The sequence below is a fragment of the Phacochoerus africanus genome, chromosome 15, assembly GCF_016906955.1.
Source record: "Phacochoerus africanus isolate WHEZ1 chromosome 15, ROS_Pafr_v1, whole genome shotgun sequence".
Lineage (NCBI taxonomy): Eukaryota > Metazoa > Chordata > Mammalia > Artiodactyla > Suidae > Phacochoerus > Phacochoerus africanus.
Window position 1 is genome coordinate 41,965,742 of NC_062558.1, and position 17,642 is coordinate 41,983,383.

At 42.7% G+C, this 17,642-nt stretch overlaps 1 protein-coding gene and 1 pseudogene across 1 annotated transcript in view; both read left to right on the forward strand.

Annotated features, from left to right (window-relative positions):
* The window catches only part of SVOP (SV2 related protein), a 97,454-nt gene that overhangs the window by 14,421 nt on the left and 65,391 nt on the right, over positions 1 to 17,642 (forward strand). Inside the window, exons 2-4 of the mRNA XM_047761116.1 lie at positions 5,905 to 6,065; positions 8,341 to 8,426; positions 10,237 to 10,335. Coding sequence (XP_047617072.1) covers positions 5,905 to 6,065; positions 8,341 to 8,426; positions 10,237 to 10,335 — 346 coding nt within the window. The remainder of the gene's footprint in view (positions 1 to 5,904; positions 6,066 to 8,340; positions 8,427 to 10,236; positions 10,336 to 17,642) is intronic.
* Positions 9,054 to 9,207, forward strand: LOC125117149 (uncharacterized; annotated as a pseudogene).

Here is a 17,642-nt window from a genome sequence, read left to right on the forward strand (position 1 = left end):
CAGGCCCAAGGCAGTCTGTCTCCCAGCCTTTGCTCTCAGTTGACATTTGCCTTCCAGCTACAAAGGACGCCCCACTCCAGATGGCAGGGACATTTGTCTGAGTCCACTGCCGCCGGGGTTGTGGCACTTTTGTCAGAGGAAGGTAAGCTGCAGGCATCCAACTCAGCCAACAGAGTCAGGGGCTCCATCCGTCGGCTTGATGGCTTCGTGATGGTGGGAGGAGGGGGAGGCAGAATCATTTGTCTGCCTCTGAGGCACTAAATCAGTCCCTGGATCAGCAACAGCAGCACCACCTGGGAATGTGCTGGAAATGCAAAATCTCAGTTTACAGTGGAGACCTTCTCAATCAGCCCCTCTTGGGGTGGGGCCCAGACTTCTGTGTTGTGATCAGTTCTGTTGGGGTTTTGAGGCATGGTCCAGTTCAAGAACCCCTGCACAAAGGTGACAATCTGAAGAGCTGTCAGCCAGGCTGGAATCGAGCTGTGCCTTTTGATTTCTGCTCCAGATCACACCATTATCCACCATCTGCCAAGCCCACGAACACAGGCCATCTGAGTGTGGACTTCCCACACATTCCCCAGACACAGATGACTACTTGGGAGAGCCCCTGACACTCAGTGATTAGGACCCAGGGCTCTCATACCAAAGACGACCAGGCTGAAGCCCCAGTTCTTTCAAGCTGTGTGACCTCAGGCAAGTGCCCTAACCGCTCTAAGCATTTATTTTCTCATCTGTAAAGTGGGGATGATCAACCTATTTCCTAGGTTGATCCTCAGGATAACTAAAAGGAGGTCATGTAAAAGGCTTTTAGCATAGCTCTTAGCATACAGCAAGTGCTCAATAAATAGCTGCATGGTTTGAGGCTATTATCTAAGAACTATGAGGGAAGGAAATGCAATGATTCATCTCTCCTATGTGTATAGTGCTTTAAAATTAGTTAACATAATAACTCTAGGGAGGCTTATTTGTAGCAGATATTGTTCATGCCCATTTCCGATTTCCTTTATCAGGCTGGTCACCCTCCACCTGCTGATCACCTTGGCTGCTTCCAGCTCCCAGCTTCAGTCACCTCCAGAGGACTGCCCTTCGCTGAGGGGTGTCACCTCACCTGGGAATACCTGGGAAGTTATGCCTTCTGTCCCTGGGGTGGCACAGCCAAGGACTGACAGATTTGAGCCCCCAGACCTCTGACTGGGACTATCTCCAGGCTACACTTCACACTCCAGAGGCCCCACCCCACCCGTAGGATCAGATTGCAGCAGAAAGCACATCCTTGCTTAGCTTTTCCTCCTGCCTTGTCCTGCTTCCCTCAGTTCCCAACGGGTTTCTCTTGAGAGTACTTCCTCCATAAGTTACTTGCCCGAGAATCACCATCTCATATTTGCAGAACTAGAAAATCCATCCTACAGTTCATGTAGAATCTCAAGGGACATCAAATAGCCAAGACAATCTTAAAAAATAGGAACTAAATTGGAGGTCTCAAACTTCCTGATTTTGAAACACAACATAGGAGTTCTCTTTTGGCACAGTGAGTTAAGGATCAGGCATTGTCAGTGCAGTGGCTTAGATCACTGCTGTAGTGCAGGTTCAGTCCCTGGCCTGGGAACTTCTATTTGCTGCAGGTGTGGCCAAAGAAAGACCAAAACAGAAAGCTACAGCAAGGAAGACAGTGGGGTCCTGGCATAAGGAGAAACATATAGACCAATGGAATAGAATAAAGAGCCCAGAAATAAAACCCTCACATATATGATCGAATGATTTTTGACAAAGGGGCCAAGATTAATCAATGGGGGAAGAACAGTCTTTTTAACAAATAGTGTTAAATGGGTAGAGAGTTTCAGGTGGGAAAATTGAATATCCACATGCAAATTATAAAGTTGGGCCGTTACCTTGCACCATATACAAAATTCCACTCAAAATTGATCAAAGATCTAAATATGAAAAGCTCTTAGAAGGAAACAGGGGAAAGATTCATGACATTGGAGTTAACAATGATTTCTTGGCTATTACCAAAAGCATGGGCTAAAAGTAAAAACAGGTTGAACTAAATCTAGATTAAAAACTTCTATGCATCAAAAGATGTGATCAACATAGTGAAAAGGCAACCCACAGAATGGGAGAAAATATTTGCAAATCATGTATCTGATAAGGATTGATATCCAGAATATATAAAGAACTCCTAAAACTCAACAATGAAAAATCCCAAATAACTCAATTTAAAAATGGACAAAGGACTTGAATAGACGTTTCTCCAAAGAACACATATACAAATGACCACTAAACACATGAAATACATGAAGACAACATGAGGGAAATTCAAATCGAAACTGCCATGAGCTACCGCATCACACTCATTAGAATGGCTACTATCAAATAAGTGTGACAAGGATGTAGAGAAATTGGAACCCTTGTGCATTGCTGGTGGCAATGTAGAATGGTGCATCATTGTAGAAAACAATAAGATGTTTCCTCAAGAAATTAAACATAAAATGACCATATGATCCAGCAATTCCACTTCTGGGTATAGACTTCCCCCCCCCCCAAAGAATTGCAAGCAGACGCTCAAACAGGTATTTGAATACCCATGTTCATAGCAGCATTATTTTAACAATATCCAAAAGGTGGAAGGAACCCAGTGTTCCTTGGCGGGTGAGTAGATGAACAAATTCAGTCTATTTATACAATGGAACATTATTCAACCTTTAAAAAGGAAGGAAGGGAGAGAGTTCCAGTCATGGCTCAGTGGTTAACGAATCCGACTAGAAACCATGAGGTTGCGGGTTTGATCCCTGGCATTGCTTACTGGGTTAAGGATCCAGCGTTGCCGTGAGCTGTGGTGTAGGTTGCAGACTCAGCTCGGATCCCACATTGCCGTGGCTGTGATGTAGGCCAGCAGCTATAGCTCCAATTAGACCCTTAGCCTGGGAACATCCATATGCCACAGGTGTGGTCCTAAAAAGACTAAAATAAAAAAATAAATAAAATAAAACAGGAAGGGAATTCTGACACGTGCTACCACATGACCCTGAGGATATTATACCAAGTTAAATAGGCCAATCACAAAAAGATAAATCCTGTATGATTCCATTTCTACGAAGCACCTAGAACAGTTAAAATCATAGGGACAGAAAATAGAATTGTGCTCACCAGGGGCTGGTGGGAAAGGGGGATGGGGAGTGAGGGTTTAAAGGGTAGAGAGTTTCAGGTGGGAACTGGATGGTGGTAATAGTTTCACAACATTGTGAACGTACTTAATGACATGGGACTCGACACTGAAACATGGTTAAAATGCTGAATTTTATGTTATGTGTATTTTACCACAGTGGGAAAAAAAAAAAAGAAGAAGACTCCCATTTTAGGCTCTGCTTCTAGGGAATCTGACCTATGAAAAAATTATTACATCTAATTTATGGACAGGGTAAACTGGGGCTCAGAGTGACTATAGGTATATGTTATCCAGTGGTGATGATAATGGCCACTGCTTCTCAGGGTTATTGTGAGGGTGAAATCAAACAATGATGCATGCAAAGACCCCAGATCAAAGAAGAGTATTCCCCGCGAAGATGTGGGAGACAGAGATCAGAAAGGAGGCACAGTGGCTTCAACTGAATTATGATCAAATGTTGGCAATTTCACGTGGTTCAACCAACCAGTTGTCTAGTTCTTAAGCTGGACAGCAGAAGCAAAGATATTTCTCTCATTGTTATCTGTTTAATTTTGCAAGCTTTAAATATTTCAAAATAAGATACTTTTATGGGAAAAAAATTGAGTAAATGGAAAGTTACGGCAGGGTTTGAATGGTATCCTGTCTTTGGCCAGAAACACATGGTTTTGATCACACAGGCCTGAGGTTGAACCCTGGCTCTGTACCCTTTAGCTATGTGATCATCATAAGACCCAAGACTACTTGGGCCTTGGTTTTCTCGACTGTAAAATGGTGATAATAATCCCAACCTCACAGAGCTGCTGTGTAGAACAAGTGTATGGGAAGCAACACCTCCAAAGAGGCACAGGCGCTGCCTGATGGTGGTGGGCGTGGTGGTGATGGTGGGGGTGGTGAATGGGATGAGTGTTTGCTCCAATCTTCAATCCCAGCTGGCCTGCCTGCAAACGCTGTGCCCTACTCTCTGCCCCACACTTTCAACCCAAGACAAGCTGACGATTGGCATATCTAAGCCCAGGCTTGCCACTGAATTGTGTTTCAGGTATTTACACATTGCTGTGATTTCATCTGTCTTTTCTCCAAATTCACAAGCAGGAAATATTCTTTAGATGTCTGAAATCTGAAGACTTACTCTTCTTATGCCAGAGCACCAGTTATTCTTTGTGAAATATGTAGAATGATTCAATAGTTGATTATGATAATAATTATAGCAATATTTTTTACTTAGAAATTTCTCCATTTCTACTTTTTAAAAATGTTGTCCATGAGTTTCCTGATGGCTCAGCAGGTTAAGGATCCAGTGTTGTCACTTCTGTAGCTTGGGTCACTGATGTGGCCTGGGATGGATCCCTGGCTGGGGAACTTTCACATGCCTCAGGCACAGGAAAAAAAATTTCCATATATATATATGGAAAAATATATATTTTTTCCATATATATATGTAGTCCAAATTTGCTTCCAGTCTCTCACTAGCCCTCTGCCATTAATGCCCACGTCATCTCAAACTTCTTTTTTCAAAGCCCCAGTGGAAATGAGCATTACTCAATCAATATGACTCTCTCCTGGGAGGATAGGGACCCATCTTTCCTGTTATGCTGTGACCCTAAAACCCACTCACGGGCTGGCAGATAGCAGGAGTTTCATATTTGCAGGTGAGGAAATTAGAAGGAGATAGGTAGCCTCTGAGCCCCAGATAAAGAAATTCCTACTCAGAGAAACCAAGGAGTTTCCCAGAGTGAAAAGAAATAGCAGTGGGCCACTACATATAAAATAGATTAAGTAGTGAGGGAACTCTACTCAATACTCTGTAATAACCTATATGGGAAAAGAATCTGAACAGGGATGGATGTGTCTATATCTGTGACTGATTCACTTTGCTGTACACCTGAATCTAACACAACATCATAAGTCAACTATACTCTGGTACAATTTAAAAAGAAAAAAAATCGCACAGTGTGAAGGAATGCATTGATTGCACTGAGAATGGAGTCCATGGGATCTCAGACTTTAATACCCATGGGGCCAAAGGGGGCCAAGGGCCAAGTGAGAGGAACACAGAGCGAGTATAAAGATAAGTAGCAAGAGACCCGCAGGGCTGGAGGTTTTTCAGAGAGGATGAGACTGTGGTCAACTATGGATTGTGTGTCTCATCTATAGGGGGCACACTGCCCTGGTCTAAGCAGATTGGTCCCTTGTAAGAATGTGGGCCCCAAATGGCCAGATACTCTACTTTTTAAAGACATATCAGAAATCTAGATTTTTAGAATTCTAAAACTTTGGCATCTGCTTTCAATAATATATATATTATTGAAATAATTATATATACATACACATACCTACTGTGAGGCCAACTTTTTGTAGGCATAATGTAACCCTCAGGCAACCAAATCGATACTTCCATTAGATACAGATAGATGAGTCTAAATTCTGAAATAGTATTTAGGTCTAGAACAAAGGTATCCTCATTCACATAGCCACCCGTGTTAACAGCATTCCTCCTGCAGTTGTGTGGGGCCCAACCTGTCTGACTGTACATGGCAGCCCTGATACATAACTCTAAAAAGTTGTCACCCTCCCCACAGTCCAACTCAACAAAAATGCCAACCCCACACCCACCCTAACCCATTCAACTCCCCAGACCACAAGAGAAAGTTTTCACCTGTCTTGGGCACACAAGCTATGCAGCAAGGCTGTCGAGGAGGTATTCTAGCCATCATGACCAGATTTGCTCTGTCCTCTAGGGTGGTGAAATTCCGTCGCACAGGCGAGAGTGCAAGGTCAGAAGACGACACGGCTTCGGGAGAGCATGAGGTCCAGATTGAAGGGGTCCGTGCAGGCCTAGAGGCCGTCGAGCTGGATGATGGGGCAGCTGTGCCCAAGGAGTTTGCCAATCCCACTGACGGTGAGGGGGCTCTGCAGTTGGGGCATCAGCCCAGGCCATAGTCAGGGGCTCTGAGGCACCAGTGTTGCCCCTCCAGGTGGTGTGCTCAGAGGGATCTTGTGAAGGGGCAGGTAGGAGGGCCTGGAGGATCCAGGGGTGGTACTGGCAATGTGGGCTGGACTTACATGGCTTTCTTTAGTAGGCAGGGTTACATCACAATCCCTGCCAGTCAACATCATTGACTAATGATGGACAGTGGCCACAATGATGATGATGATGATGGTGATGATGATAATGTGGTGATAATGATGGAGTGATGACGATGATGATGGGTGATGGTGATTGTGAAGATGACAGTAGTGATTAAGAGCAGCTGACACAGGCTGAGGATTTTACTCTGTGCCAAGCACTGTTCTAAGCACATTACACATATTACACCTTTAATCTTCTCAACAGTTCCAATTGGAACTATTACAATCATGTTCCCCATTTTGCAGGTGAGGACACTGATGCACAGAAAGATTAAGTATCATGCCCAGGGTCACACAGCTAGAACTCAGCCAAGCTGGATTTACACCCAGGAATCTGGCCTCAGAGTCCACATTCCTATCCAGGACCTTGCGCTCCCTCTGAATAGAGAGTCAAATAAGAGACTTTGAGGTGGGGCTGGGGGACCTTGTCTCCCCTCACTGCCTGATGCTAATGGACAAAAACATTCTATGCATTCCAGAAAGGCCCCAGATTCCCAGCATGGGTGAGGATTATTGGCTTAAGCCCAAGGCCTGTTGTTGGCAGATCTAAGGAGGCAATGACTGGAGGGAGAGGAGAGGCAGAGGTTAGAAGCAGTGACTTCAGGCTCAGGCTGATCTGGGCTCAATACTCAGATCTACAGTGTGCCAGCTGTGTTGACACTGGGCAAGTCCATGTCCTCCTCTGTAAAACTGGGCTAAGACTGAGTTTAACTTACAATTGTGTCAGGGACTAAAGAAAATGGACATCATGGACTTCCTGCTGTGGTGCAGTGGGCTAAGGATCTGGTGTTGCCACAGCTGTGGCGTAGTATGTACGTTGCAGCTGTGGCTTGGATTCGATCCCTGGCCCAGGAACTTCCATACGCTGTGGGTGTGGCTGAAAAAAAGATAATGTACACCGAGCTCTTAGTGCAGCGCCTAACACACAGTGAGTACTCAATACATACACCATTATTACTATTACTGTTCTTATTAGTGACAGTGTGATAGGACTCCCTCTGCTTTCTCCTCAGTACTTTTGCTGAAGGAACCCATACCCTGCTGGCATGATAGACACCAGCTCACACTCCTGAAGAAAATTATGATTGATGTAAGAGGCCCATGATTGAAATTCCAATAAGATGACCACTCCCAATAGAGACTAATAAGATCCTCAGAGACAGCTCACAGGAGGGCCACCCAGCATTGTTCCTTTAGTATTTTTATTTTTCAGTTACCTTTTAATTTTAGAATATTTTAGATTTACAGGAAAATTGCACAGTACAACGAATGCTCTATACTTTTTTCTTTTTTAAATATTTTTTTTCTCTCTTTTTATTGTTTCAAATACTCTTCATGCAGCTTCCCCTAAAGTGAACATCTTATCTAACTATAGTATACTTGTCAAAACTAAGAAATCAACATGGGTGCAATACTATTTACTAAATTCCAAATTTTATTCAGATTCCACCAGTTTTCCCAGCAGTGCTCTTGCAGAAATCAATTCAGAACACCACATTGTATTTAGTCTTTTGCAAAATACTTATGGCTTATAAATTATATCATTTTTTTCTGGGCATACAAATAATATGTGTTTATCTGGAAAGCATTCAGACATCATCAAAATATACAAAAAAAATGAATGCTGACAGATGACTCTGTGGATACTCAATCTTATTTTCCCTGACTCATCTTGCTTTTTCTAAAAATTAATTAACAATATATTGCATGCATCTTTCTCTATCTTCACATTTTTAATAGATGGATTATATTTAATAATGTAGAAATATAAACATTTATATGAAATGTACAAAATAATTTAACCAATTCCCTAGTGACACACATTCTGGGCTGTCCAATTTCTCCTTTTGTAGAAACAAAGTTGCAGTGGCCTTTGTAGCAAAATACACCTTCACACTTGCTGGAAGGTTTTTCTAGGACAAATTCTAGAAGCAGAATGGGCTGTCTTTAAAGAGCTTGGCCAAGGAGCCCCCTAGAACTCCCCACACTAGGACAACTGCAAAATGCACTGATTCCTTCCTCTACTTCCCTTTTCTCCTTCCCAGATACTTTCATGGTGGAAGATGCGGTGGAAGCCATTGGTTTTGGAAAATTTCAATGGAAGCTGTCTGTTCTCACCGGCTTGGCTTGGGCAAGTATCTCTGGGGACAGTGACATCACCTTCAGTCTCCAAGGAACATCCATGCTGCTCGATGGGTTTCCATGGTCTACAAGGAAGGACACAGTTCCCCCAGCATAGGGAATCAACAGAGTTTCGGTTGAGTGACCCTGGGTGATAATGAAGGTCTGTGCATGGAGGGAGTTGGGTGTTGTTGACAGTTGCCCTTAAGGAAGGGTTGAAGCTTCCAGCTAATGAAGCGGTTCTCAACCCTTTGAGGCTCAGGGTCACTGTGAGATTATGATGTCATCTGTGAGGCTTACTCTAGAAAAAACATGCACATATCAAAATGTACCTTCTGCTTTAAGGGGCTCAGGATCCCTTGTTAAAAATCCCTTAATCTACCTAATAATGCATCTTAAACCGTTAATACAACTGAAATGGATTTTTGTGAATAGCGCAAGACTGTGATTTAACTACATATTTTTCCAAATGGACAACTTCCCATCATTTTCCCCACTAATTTGCAAAGCTGCCTTTATTGTGCACCACATTCCCATGGCCACATGGGTTTGCTTCTGGACTCTCACTTCTGACCCACTGTTCTGTTTAATCCTGCAAAGGTACCACAATGTTTAATTACGGGGGCTTCCTAGTGTTTTAATATATTAATATATACCATGATCATGAAGGTGGTTTTCCCAGGGTGAGGTTTATCCATTGCAATCTAGATGTGCTAACACCTGCAATTTCCCCAAATATGGGAACTCAATTACATAATTTGGGGGGGATGCTGCATTCATGCTCTCTCCTAGTTTCTTCCATATTTAAAGTCATACTTGGAGTTCTCTGGCAGCTCAGTGGGCTAAGGATCCGGCATTGTCACTGCTGTGGCTTGGATCACTGCTGTGGCACAGGTTCGATCCCTGGCCTGGGAAAGCAATGACCTGTAAACAAAAGACAAACTAGTCTTTAATTGAGCCATAAAAGATGATTGTCTGTCTCTATAAAAATGTTTTTCTGGAGTTCCCGTCGTGGCGCAGTGGTTAACGAATCCGACTAGGAACCATGAGGTTGCGGGTTCGGTCCCTGCCCTTGCTCAGTGGGTTAACGATCTGGCGTTGCCGTGAGCTGTGGTGTAGGTTGCAGACGCGGCTCGGATCCTGCGTTGCTGTGGCTCTGGCGTAGGCCGGTGGCTACAGCTCCGATTCAGCCCCTAGCCTGGGAACCTCCATGTGCCGCGGGAGCGGCCCAAGAAATAGCAACAACAACAACAACAACAAAGACAAAAGACAAAAAAAAATGTTTTTCTGATTTTTAAAATGTGGTATTTTCCCACTTTATTCTGGCATACACACAATGTTAAATGTCTAGTTGTCAGTTCCTTAGTGGAGCTTTCAGCGGGATTTGTTTTGTTTATTATTTATTAATTCATTTATTTATTTATTTTTGCCTTTTTTTAGGGCTGCACCTGTGGCATATGGAGGTTCCTAGGCTGGGGTTGAATCGGAGCTACAGCTGCCAGCCTACACCACAGACACAGCAATGCCAGATCCAAGCCGCATCTGTGACCTACACCACAGCTCACGGCAATGCCAGATCCTTAACCTACTGAGCGAGGCCAGGGATTGAACCCACATCCTCATGGATACTAGTCTGATTCGTTTCCACTGACCCACAAGGGAAACTCCTCTGTGGGTTTTGACGTGTGGGAAGGCACTTAGCAGGAATAAGAAAAGGGATTTTCTACATGCTCACTTGGGGTGGTAGACTTGGTGAGGGGCCAGATGTCCCCAGCACCAGACAGCATCCTGGTCTCATGACGTTTGTTTCCTCCCTGCAGATGGCCGACGCCATGGAGATGATGATCCTGAGCATCCTTGCACCACAGCTGCACTGTGAGTGGCGGCTCCCCAGCTGGCAAGTGGCATTGCTGACCTCGGTAGGCAGCTAGCAGCACTCTCCTGTTTTGCACAGTCTGGTCCCCCATGGGGGGTTTGTAGGATGTCCCCCTTCTCCTCTGCTGCTAAGGGCTCAGCAGAAAATAATTAAGCCCTGACTTCAGCTTCCCTTCTCCTTTCTCCACCCCACCTATCCTGATAGGTTTGCACCCAACTCTAACCCCATCCAGGGGTCCCAGACATCTGCTCAATTGCCAGGAAGTTGGAACCCACCTGAGTGCACCACTTAAACCTTATAAGCCTCTCTCTTCCAAAACGGAAATGCCAGTTTTTCCCACATGAGGGTGACTTGAGGATTGGAAACACAGTTCCTGACACTTGGTATATGTTCAATGAATTATAGGGGCTGCTGCTCCCTGGAACTAGGGCTCGAAGGAGTGTGAGGCAGAACTCTTAATTTTTGTGAGAGGTAGTTCAATGATAATTTTCTAAAAGGGAGGGGAATGCAGGCTGGATAAGAGAATACTAATAATGATACTCAGGAAAGCTAATATTTATTGATCATTTACAGTGCAAATGGCTTTGTATACAGTGTATACAATATATGCACAATATACTTTGTGCTCTTTAATCCTCACAACCCTATGAGGTAGGAACAATAATGAGCTGAGGAAAATAAGCACAGAGAAGTTAAGTCACTTCTGAAAGGTCATACAGCTTAGCCAGCGGCAAGGTCATTGCTAACTAGTAATGTCTCCCAGAATACTGCTTTTCTATGGACAACTATTCTAGAATAGCCTGAGTGCTTTTGACAAACAGCCCTGGTCTGTTATTAGCAATAAGGTCATGCAGCTCAAGAACTTCAAAAGCACAAATATCTGGGGTTTTGTGGTTTAGTTACCATGAATTGTATGACCTCGAATGAGGCACTTTCTGGCTCTATTACATCATCTGCAAAATGGGGATGATAACACCTGTTTTTCTGTGGATGGTCAACCAAATCCCCACAGTGCCTAGCACATGGTAGAGGCTGGATAAATAGTACTTATTTCTTCTATTCCTCATTCTCACAAATAACCCATAGGGGAAAATCACAGGTCTGTGTTTTTGTTTTTGCGACATGGGGCATTTCTGATCCCTTGTCATTGGTTCCTAAACCATCACTTATCGAGCACTTCTTATATGCCAGCCTCTGTGCTAAGGGTTTTCCACGATTAACCTCTTTAACCCTCTCAACCTATGAAAGAGATGCTATTACTCCCACTTCTACAGACAAGGACACTAAGACTCAGAGAGGTGCAATGGCTTGCCCAAGCTCACACAGCTTATCAGTGGCAGAGGCAGAATTGAAACCCCGGCCAGGCCAACTCAGAGCCCCTGACCCCAGACACTGTTCTGGATCACTTCCCTCTGGTATCAGGTTTGACTTATGGGCTAGTAAAGCAGTGAAGTTCTACGGCCAAGTTTTCTGCAGAAAAAATCCGAGCACTAGGGGAGCTGTTTTAACTGCATGATGTAGGTAATGACAAGACTGACCATCATTGTTGTCATAGGAAATACCTGTGTGGGTTACTGTAATTACTGTGATATATAACCAGTGTTCTGTTGTGCCTAGTCTCCCTTGGGAGACTAAGGATGGGGAAAACATGTATTTACTGGGATGCTTAATTCTTTTTTTTTAATTTTTTTATTTGAGGAGTGTGCACATATTCCATAATTATTTTTAATTACAACAATAATAAAAACTCCATTAATGAAGCAAATCTTGTTAGAAGCTAATTAAGAAAACTTGGTAGAATTCAAATTGGAAACAGTTTGAATTGACAATTCTGAGTGCATAGTGGTAAGAAACTATCTATCATACAGTAATTAAAGAACATTTTAAATCTTACCCTTCAGCTGTATCTTCATAGCTCTTTTATAATTGTAGGTAACTAGCTAGTTAACTAATTCCAAAGCAAATATATTCATCACTGTATACAATTTTCTTTTCATCTTCAATAATATCTAGTGATTGGTTTGCATGGTTTAGGAAGAATGCCTGTTAAAAATTTTTTTTTCAAAATAAAATACATATATTTAAACACAGTTACATTCACACAGATTATTATATCATGGATCTTAAGAAACATATTAAGCGACTCCCTTTGAAGAAGTGGAATGGAAAATATGCTGAGACAAATAGGAAATTTATTCTATACTTTATCCCATTTTGTATGCCTTTCATCTTTACTATTTAGTATTATCTATTACATTTCAATTTTTCTTTAAAAATTAGCATTATATTAAAATTGTGTGTATTATGCAACTAAAATTTATAAAGAAGAAAGCCTTATGTACCATTAAATATTTTATATAGCATAATAAAAAGAATAACTGGTAAGAATGACAAAAATAATACACCCTCTGAAAATAAGTAAAATATAAAATGCATAAGGTGGTTAAAAAACAGTGTAACTATATAAATATGTCCTCACAATTTGTTACATCTCATTGATTCTTCAATAAAGGCATTACACCATTCTAGGTAATATGATAAACAAGACATTATAGACTTTACATTGTACCATGGAGAGAAATGGTTATTAATAATACCATTGTAGAACTATATTATTTAATTGTACAGTTGCATTATTTAATTATAATTATCATAAATTCTTTGATGGAGAGGAAATCAGAATCAGATCTAAGAAGACTTCAGCATTCCAAGAATGATGTCAAATGACCCCCTTCATAGTGGATTATGTGCTTATTTACTACGAGATATATTTCTTCTTCAGAGATTCCTTGTTTGTGTATCAATTGTAGATTTTTGGTTTGCAGTTATTCTGAAGTTTTGATATGAGTCTATATGTATACGAGATTAAGTTGTTCTCTTAATTGCAAGTTCATCTCCAGTGTCCTGCATTTGTACCCACCTCTTCTCATGATTTCTGATTTTGGTGGTATAATCATGCATGGATGATTTTGTATCTCTACTGTATATATACCTTTACTGGGGAGCCTTGTCATTTGTGGAATTTTTGTTTCCTGTTGCTGTCTTTTCTTTTCTGCCTAGAGAAGTTCCTTTAGTATTTGTTTTAAGGCTGGTTTAGTGTTGCTGAATTCTCTCAACTTTTGCTTATCTGTGAAGGTTTTGATTTCTCCTTCAAATCTGAATGAGAGCCTTGCTGGGTAATCTTGGTTGGAGGTTTTTTCCTTTCATCATGTTAAGTATATCATGCCACTCCCTTCTGGCCTGCAGAGTTTCTGCTGAAAAATCTGCCGATAATCTTATTGGGGTTCCCTTGTATGTTACTTGTTTCTTTTCCCTAGCTGCTTTCAAGATTTTCTCTTTGTCTTTAATTTTGGTCAGTTTGATTAATATGTGTCTTGGTGTATTCCTCCTTGGGTTTATTTTATTTTATTTTATTTTTTTGTCTTTTTGTCTTTGTTGTTGTTGTTGTTGTTGTTGTTGTTGTTGCTATTTCTTGGGCCACTCCCGCGGCATATGGAGGTTCCCAGGCTAGGGGTTGAATCGGAGCTGTAGCCACCGGCCTACGCCAGAGCCACAGCAAGGCGGGATCCAAGCCGCGTCTGCAACCTACACCACAGCTCACGGCAATGCCGGATCGTTAACCCACTGAGCAAGGGCAGGGACCGAACCCACAACCTCATGGTTCCTAGTCGGATTCGTTAACCACTGCACCACGACGGGAACTCCATTGGGTTTATTTTATATGGTACTCATTGCCCTTCCTGGATTTGAGTGAGTGGTTCCTTTCCCATGTTAGGGAAGTTTTCGGCTATTACCTCTTGGAATGTTTTTTCTGTCCTCTTCTCTCTCTCTTCTCCTTCTGGCACCCCTGTAATACGGATGTTGCTGCGTTTAATATTGTCCCAGAGATCTCTGAGACTCTCATTTGTTTTCAGTCTTTTTTCTCTTTTCTGTTCCACATCCGTGATTTCCACTAGTCTGTCCTCCACCTCGCTTATTCCTTCTTCTGCCTCCTGTATTCTGCTGTTAGCTGCTTCTAGTGAGTTTTTTGTTATTGTATTTTGCATCTCTTCTTGTTTAAGTTTTATATCTTGTATCTCTTTGCTCAGTGTTTCCTGTAAGTTATCCATCCTTTGCCTCCAGTTTATTCCCAATGTCTTGCATCATCTTCAGCATCAACAATCTAAAGTCTTTTTCCTGGAGGATAAGAATCTCCTCATCACTTAGCTGATTTTCTGGGTTTTTTCCTTTCTCCCTCATCTGAGTTATAGTTCTCTGTCTTTTCATTTTTATAGGTTTTTGGTGTGGTGACCTTTTTACAGATAAAAGGGTTGTAGCCTCTCTTACTTCTGGTGTCTGCCACCCTTGTGGCTGAAGTCTGTATGGGGGCTTGCTGTAGGCTTCCTGATGGGAGGGGCTGATGCCTGCCCACTGGTAGGTGGAGCTGATTCCTATCTCTCTAGTGGGTGGGGCTTTGCCTCTGGATGAGTTTAGTGGTGGCTGTGTGCATGGGGGTCTTTAGGCAGCCTATTTACTGATGGGTGGAGCTGTGATCCCACCTGGATTGTTGTTTGGCCTGGGGCTTCTCAGCACTGAAGATCTGGTGGGGCCAGATTTTCCCAAAATGGCCACCTCCAGAGAAAGGCACGCTGCTGAATATTCCCGAGAGTTTTGCTTTCAATGTCCCTCCCTCACAACAAGCCACATTCACCCCTGTTTTCCCAGGAGGTCCTCTAAGAACTGTGGTCAGGTTTGACCCAGATTCCCATGGAGACTTTCCTTTGCCCTGGGATCCAGTGCACGTGAAAGTCTGTGTGCACCTTTTAAGAATGGGGTCTCCGTTTCCCCCAGTCCTGTGGAGCTCCTGCGCACAAGCCCCACTGTCTTTCAATGTCTGATGCTCCAGGGGCTCTTTCTCCCAGTGCCGGATCCCCACACGTGAGGGTTTGATGTGGGGCTCAGAACTCTCACTCCTGTAGGTGAGTCTCTCTCTGTGAACCAGTTAGTTTTCAGTCTGTGGAGCTTCCCACCTGGGAGATATGGGGTTGTTTATATCGTAAAATCGCCCCTCCTACCTCTTGATGTGGCCTCCTCTTGTTCTTCTGGAGTAGGGTATCTTTTTTAAGGTTTCCGGTCCATTTGGGTGGGGATTGCTCAACTTTTAGTTGTGAATTTGTTTTTAGGAGAGAAGTTGAGCTCCAGTCCTTCTATTCTGCCATCTTAATCCTCCTCTGGAATTCTTAATTCTTTAGGAATGTAAGGATATCACCTAGCATGTAAGGCAACACTTTACCCCAAAACAGTAAACATCAAATACTTTTGCTTGAGCTAATCTAGAAAGGAATTGCGAAAAAACTATGCAGCCCCCAGGACTCCTACAAGTTTTAAAATTGACATTAAAATTTTAAAATTATAGTTACAGGTGATATAATTTTGGGTGTACTGAAATTTTTTTTTTTTTCTGTCTTTTTGCCATTGCTTGGGCCGCTCCCGCGGCATATGGAGGTTCCCAGGCTAGGAGTCCAATCGGAGCTGTAGCCACCGGCCTATGCCAGAGCCACAGCAATGTGGGATCCGAGCCGCGTCTGCAACCTACACCACAGCTCATGGCAACAATGGATCCTTAACCCACTGAGCAAGGCCAGGGATAGAACCTGCAACCTCATGGCTCTTAGTTGGATTTGTTCCTGAGCCACGACAGGAACTCCCTCGGGTGTATTGAAATATTAAAAATTTAAATAAAATTGTATCACTCTTTTGAATGTGTCCATGGAATTGAAATATTTATCTGCTACACATCATCATTTGTGTAAAAATACTGTGAATAAGCTCTGCAGAAGGATTTAGAAAGTTTGTATTGTGTTGTTTTCCTCTTGGACTGGTATTTTCATTCTATTTCTCCATACAATTTTTATATTATATTTTACTGTGCTTGAAAGTATTTCATGTGTCATCCTATCATAATTTTTTATGACAGAATACATACATTTTAAATTACTGTTTTTAATTTTCTGAGATCATAAGGTTCTAAGTATTAAAATTTTTCTCCTGCAGTAAGTTATCATGGTGATTTTGGTAATAAACAGATCAGAACAAGATATAATTAACTGATAAACAATTGCTCAACTTAAGTGATTTCTGATCAGGAATGCACCTCTTAATGAGGGGTACAGACTGTTTCTCAGTTATGTCATGTACTCCTGAATCATTAATTATTGCTAAAATGAGACAGGGTTCAGCCGCAATGGTATTCCTATTTTTCATTTTTACTGAATAGATATGAATATGATAGTCTTTGTTCTCATATAAAAAGTTTTGGTGGGGGGAAATTGAAGGAGTTGTGTAATAATTCAATAAACTGATGCCACTTGATTTTTTCAACACTCCCAAGTTTTATGCTGAAGAGCACAGCAGTCGCTTATGAAAAATTATTTTTAGTGATCTAAATTGCTGACAGCTTGATCAGGCTCTCCTGCAATTTGGTTAAAAATAATAAAATGGCCACTGAATCTAGATGACTTGTGAGAGGATTAGTAACTGTGTCATCCGTGTCCTTTTGGAGGCATCCTGGGGGGTTTAGCCTCAAAGAAATGTGCTGTGAGGTGCGCTGAAAGGATGGGGTAGGGAGGAGAGTGGGAGGGGAGGCTGAGAAAGGGAGCCTGGGGCAGAGAACGCCTAACCTGTTCTCTAGAAAGAGTCTATATGGAAGTTGAGGATGTGGAAATTAATGCCTTTAAAAATATCCAAATCTGGAGTTCCCGTCATGGTGCAGTGGAAACAAATCCGACTGGGAACTGTGAGGTTGTAGGTTTGATCCCTGGCCTCGCTCAGTGCGTTAAGGATCCAGTGTTGCCGTGAGCTGTGGTGTAGGTTGCAGACGTGATCCTGCATTGCTGTGGCTGCGACGTAGGCCAGTGGCTGTAGCTCCGATTGGACCCCTAGCCTGGGAACCTCCATGTGCTGTGGGTGCACCCCTAAAAAGACAACAACAACAACAACAACAAACAACAACAACAACAACAAAAACCCAAATCTGCTTTTCCCTTGGAATGCTTCTGTTCAGCCTGTTTGGAGCCCACCCCCGTGGGATGTGCCTGAAGGAATGCTCTTGGGTTCAGACCATGCTAGGCAGTGCTGTCCCCTCTCTGGGCCTCGGTTGCCTGATCTGTAAAATGGGGATAATAATACCACCCACTCTGTAGGGCTGCTGTGAGCATTGGGTAAGACGTGTATACAAACCATTTAACGTTGTGTGCCCTGCTAAAGATAGAACAGTAATGAAAGCTCCGGTCAGGCTCCCTGGGTTTAAGGTCTGTCTCTCCCTGCTCCTCCCTGGACTAAAAGCAGGTTTCTTACCCCTTCTAAGCCTCA